The following is a 5416-nucleotide window of genomic DNA, read 5'->3' as shown; positions in this document are numbered from 1 at the left end:
AATCTTCCTTCCGAGGTGTGGCTGGTTGGTTTGAACTGCCAACCATCTGGTTAGCAATCAGATGCCTTAGGCACTACACCACCAGAACTCCTACCAGTTTTTATTTCCTTACATGGCTTATATTCTATTTTTATTGTATACTTCTACTCTATTATTTGATGGCTTGAAATTTGGTGGCATGTGTATTTTCATTATACAGTCTACTTTTCTTAATATTTTTATCTTTTTCTGTTTCAGAAGAAAAGCAGCAAACAGAAAGGGTTACAAAAGAGATGAATGAATTTATCCATAAAGAGCAAAATAGTTTTCTACTAGAAGCAAGAGAAGCAGACGGTGATGTGGTTAATGAAAAGAAAAGAATTATAAGTGAAACTACATCAGCTTTAGAACCAAAAAAAGAGCATAAAGAGAAAGAGAAACAAGGAAGGAGTAGATCAGGAAGTTCTAGTAGTGGTAGTTCTAGTAGCAATAGTAGAAGTAGTAGTTCCAGTAGTACTGTCTCTAGTTCTTCATACAGTTCTAGCTCAGGTAGTAGTCGTACCACTTCTCGGTCGTCTTCTCCTAAAAGGAAAAAGAGACACAGTAGAAGTAGATCTCCAACAGTTAAAGCTAGACGTAGCAGGAGTAGAAGTTACTCTCGCAGAATTAAAATAGAGAGCAATAGGGCTAGGGTAAAGATTAGAGATAGGAGAAGATCTAATAGAAATAGCACTGAAAGAGAAAGACGAAGAAATCGGAGTCCTTCCCGAGAGAGACGTAGAAGTAGAAGTCGCTCAAGAGATAGGCGAACCAATCGTTCCAGTCGAAGTAGGAGTCGAGATAGGCGTAAAATTGATGAACAACGTGGAAATCTTAGTGGGAGCAGTCATAAGCATAAAGGTGAGGCTAAAGAACAAGAGAGGAAAAAAGAGAGGAGTCGAAGTATAGATAAAGATAGTAGGAAAAAGAAAGACAAAGAAAGGGAGCGTGAACAGGATAAAAGAAAAGAGAAACAAAAAAGGGAAGAAAAAGATTTTAAGTTTAGTAGTCAGGATGATAGATTAAAAAGGAAACGAGAAAGTGAAAGAGTATTCTCTAGGAGTGGTTCTATATCTGTTAAAATCATAAGACATGATTCTAGACAGGATAGTAAGAAAAGTACTACCAAAGATAGTAAAAAGCATTCAGGCTCTGATTCTAGTGGAAGGAGCAGTTCTGAATCTCCAGGAAGTAGCAAAGAAAAGAAGGCTAAGAAGCCTAAACATAGTCGATCGCGATCCATGGAGAAATCTCAAAGGTCTGGTAAGAAGGCAAGCCGCAAACACAAGTCTAAGTCCCGATCAAGGTAGTATACTTTTTAAAGTATTTTGTCTGATTTTTTAAAAATATGACTGAATTGATTCAAAGTTCAAAGTGTCCTTTCTCTCTCTCTCTTTAATAACTCAGTTTGGTACTTGATAATTGATCATAGCCTTAAGTAATTTTAGAAATCCTATACATTAATATTTATTTAATATTGTGGATTCTTTAGTTTAAAATACATTTTTATTTTTAAATTTTGTCTTTTCCCTTTTTTTTTTCCAGATCAACAACTCCTCCCCGTCGTAAACGCTGAGGAATGATGTGGCAAGAATGCCATGATGTTGTTAAAAAATTCCATGAGTTTTAAGGGCTTGTCTCATTATAGAGGCACATTGTGGCTGTGTAGGTGAAACCAGAATCTTTTTTTTTTTTTTTTTTTTAATCTGTAAATAGGTGTACTTTTTCCAGATGCTGCTCTGAGTTACTTTGTATTACTTTTTTTTTTTTTTCCAAAATTAGTGCATAATAAGACTATAAACATGACATTCTCTTTCAGCTGTAATGTTCTTAAAATTATTCTTGAATGTACTGTGATGTCAATAAAGCTCTTTAGTTCATTTTTGTTAACTTCTTGCACCTTAATTTTATGATTTTTAATCTAAGGAACGTACTTTTATAAAAAGGCAGCTGGAATTTTGTATAACAGGTTTTAAAGGTACTTCCTTCCATCTCCCCCAGAGAAAATGGTTTTAACTTAGTAGTTTGTCAAAGTTTGTAAATTGTACCCATGGACTTTTGTCAAATTCCACCTTTAAGGGTGTGAAAGTGGGCCAGAAATAGACCTATATTTTCCATTTGGAAGCATTTGACAGCTTTCTAAACTTTTCTTCCTATTTTGGAGATTTTCAAGTAATATATTCTCTGTGTGTATAAAGTATGGATCACTCCTGTGAAATGAAATTGCTGAAACCAATCAAACAATTGCACCAGTAGAGTTATTTGTAATGAATGAGTGTTTTTGGCATTAATAGTGAAGTCTGGAACTATATTCTGCAATCACCTACTTCTGTTTTAGAAGCATATTTTAAACACTTTGGGATTATTATAGAACTAAGACAATTCAATATATATTTATTTATATTTTTAAAGTGTACAAGACCTCTTCTCAGTGGAGAAATGCTGTATTATGCAGGTCTGTGTCATCTTCATAGCATTGAAATGGTCTGATTTTGTCAATTTCTTAAATTATGATCAGTGAGTGGTCTAGCAATTTAAGCCAGTCATACCTTAGTAAAATGGGACTCTGGAGGAATTTTAACTTACATGCTTGACTGCTTTCATGGTCTGTTTTTATAAGATTATTCACTTAATGTGGCAATAGATAAATCTCTGAAAACAAATGCTTTTAAATTTTAATTTAAAAAGAAAAGCAGGTGCACGACACAGAAGTTTTAAAGTACGCCTTCCTACCAGCAATAGTTCATTTGAAAATAATGCCATATTTTTGCCAAGATCAGTGTTTCCTCAAAATAAAGATAGAAATAGATTTGTATAGTGTGCTCTTGTACCTTCTACATAGGTTCCTTAATAATTTTGAGGAGTTATGCATTTATCTAAAGGAAATAAATCAACTGTGAATAAATGCATGTTTACCAAAAAGGCTGTTTTACAGTGCATTTAGTTCTGGTATTTATTAAGTTGGCATTTCACAGGATAACTATAAACTAGTTTAGAATTCCATATAGTTTAGTCATCAGTCATACCTGGAGACACAATTAAGGAAAATGTGCAATATTTTTTATGTAGGAAAACTAACATGGTGTACCTAATCGCAGAATTAATTATCTTATTAATTTGTAATAAGTTGTATAACATTTTCATATCTAAAAATGTTTTTTAGATTAATCTTCCAGTGAAAAATTATTTTCAAAATAAAATTCTACAGAAAAAAATCTGCTGGCTATGATATGCACATTTTTGGGCAAGATAGAAACTAGAATCAAAAGTATTATTTGAAAGTTGTATTTATTCTGCCACAGTTTGCAAGCTTCTTATCAGTCTGTCTGTAGATTTTTTTTTAACACAGTCATGATGTATGTGATTATTAGTAAATATAACAGTGTTATAGTTAAATATTTAGGTTTTTCAGATCTTCATGGATAATTTAGAGAATTCATTTCATTGTCATGAAATGTAGTTTATTTACTTAGAGTGTTAAAGATTTTATAAAATAAGGTTCCCATGATTTTAGGATATGAATGCTAAAACTTACACATAAATTAATTAGACATACACTTTTGTTATGAAATCTTTTTTGCAACCAGAGAATAAATAGATTTAATTTTTGAGGCAGTGATTGGTCTGGAATAGTTAATAAAAACTGTCTTCCAACAGATTCTTCTTCAAAATATTTCTAATGTATTAATCATACTTGTTTCTGTGGAGTGGAGACAATCCCACCATTAAGAAAATAAAATATAATTTGGAAGAGGTAATTAGAAGATTTATTTCAGGCCCCAAAATATAAAGATTTGTGTGGAATCTCACTACTGTATATATGTTTTCTGCCATTGTAAAATGTATTTTAGAATCTATTTCTAATATATTAAAATGTCCCCCATAAAGTCTGTTTTTAGTGTCGGAAACAACAAATGTAATGGTAGGTGAGATATTTTATGTGAAAATTTTTACAAAGAAGATGTATAAAGTCTGAAGTCCTTACAGTATGCCTTTTGGAAGCCTTTACTTTTAAACTGACTTTTATTATTATTATTATTATTATTATATAAATTAAAATGTAATTCAGGTTTCTAAAATGTACTAAAATGTAATGGCTTAATGGAAATAGTATTTGATTCACTGGCTTGACCAAGCTCTGCAGCTTGATGTGTTTTGAAATCATTGCAGGCCTCAGTTTCTTCAGCTGTATAAGGGATCATTTGATTAGATCATCATCAAGTTTTGGGCACTTAAAGTTCTTTTTTTTTAAGTTGTGATTTGGGTGAGAGTTTACAGAGCAAATTCACTTTCCATACAGCAGTTCACATACACCTTCTCTCATTACATTGAATACCATTTACCCCACTGCAACAGCTCCCCTCTCACTTCCTCCCCATAGTTACCTCTTCCCATATCCATCCCTCCATGTACTCCTGCCCCCTGAGCTGTCTCCCTGTGCATAAACAGCCCTTCTTTCTCCCATCATTGTTCTGTCCGAGGAGTGTATCTACCTCAGATAAATGTTCAACTCATATATGCCTGTCTTTTGTTTGGCTGGAAGCCACAGGTGTGGGTTCAATTCCAGACCTGAAAGGCAGCTAGGGGCCATAGGCTCAGTGGTTCCACCGGGCCCTATCAGACCAGCAAACCTGGTGTGCCCTCCCCTTTTCTTTCCCCCCAAATGATTTTGAGTTTTGTTCCACATTGTTCTCCCTTTCTATCCAGGATCTCCTACATAGATCCCTCTACAAGTGGTTGATAGTGGTAGCAGGGCACCATCTAGTTCTTCCAGTCTCATAGGTCTCATATAGTCTTATAGGCTGCAGATCGCATGGTGTACCAGTCACTGGGACTAATTGATTCCATGAATCTTTGGTTCATTCTTCTTTGCTCTGGACGAGGAGAGACCCATTGTTGCATCTAGATGGCTTCTTGCAAGCTTTTAAGATCCCAGTCACTACTCACCAAAGTAGGACCTGGAACAATGTTTTGTGTAGTATATTACGCCAGTTGAGCTTAATGTCCCCTGTGACTATGGTCCTGAGCCCACAGGGTCAACTACTCGCTCCCTCTAGGTGTAGCTGGTTGTGCTCAAGAAGTGACTACAGCTTTGTCCGTTGTCAGCTCTACTATACACCAGGGAATTATTACAGATCATACAAATACACTTACAGCACCACTGTCTGCCAACCCTATACGTGGTCTTGGGTACACTCCCTGCTGCATAGACATACCTAATAGTTCAGCCTGTCCACCCATATACCCATGTTTGTTGTTTGTACCTCCCATGTACCTCTCTATGTCTTCCTCTTCCTCAGTGCCACCATGTTGATCACTCACATTTGGTACATTGCCCTTCTCTTCACCCAAATCAATACTCATCTCTACCTAACAGTGTTCCCTCCCCTACTTTCCC

The 5416-nt window shown here is 35.1% G+C and overlaps 1 protein-coding gene across 1 annotated transcript in view; it reads left to right on the top strand.

Moving 5' to 3' along the window:
* PNISR (PNN interacting serine and arginine rich protein) overlaps nt 1-1594 on the top strand; it is a 35602-nt gene extending 34008 nt beyond the window's left edge. The window contains exons 10-11 of the mRNA XM_042781135.1: nt 238-1324; nt 1564-1594. Coding sequence (XP_042637069.1) covers nt 238-1324; nt 1564-1594 — 1118 coding nt within the window. The remainder of the gene's footprint in view (nt 1-237; nt 1325-1563) is intronic.
* The last annotated feature ends 3822 nt before the right edge of the window (nt 1595-5416 follow it).

The sequence above is a fragment of the Orycteropus afer genome, unplaced genomic scaffold, assembly GCF_000298275.1.
Source record: "Orycteropus afer afer isolate SDZICR_OR568_19922 unplaced genomic scaffold, OryAfe1.0 scaffold00087, whole genome shotgun sequence".
In the NCBI taxonomy this organism is placed as follows: domain Eukaryota; kingdom Metazoa; phylum Chordata; class Mammalia; order Tubulidentata; family Orycteropodidae; genus Orycteropus; species Orycteropus afer.
Note: the sequence above shows the minus strand (reverse complement) of the source record. Positions and strands in the feature narration are given on the sequence as shown.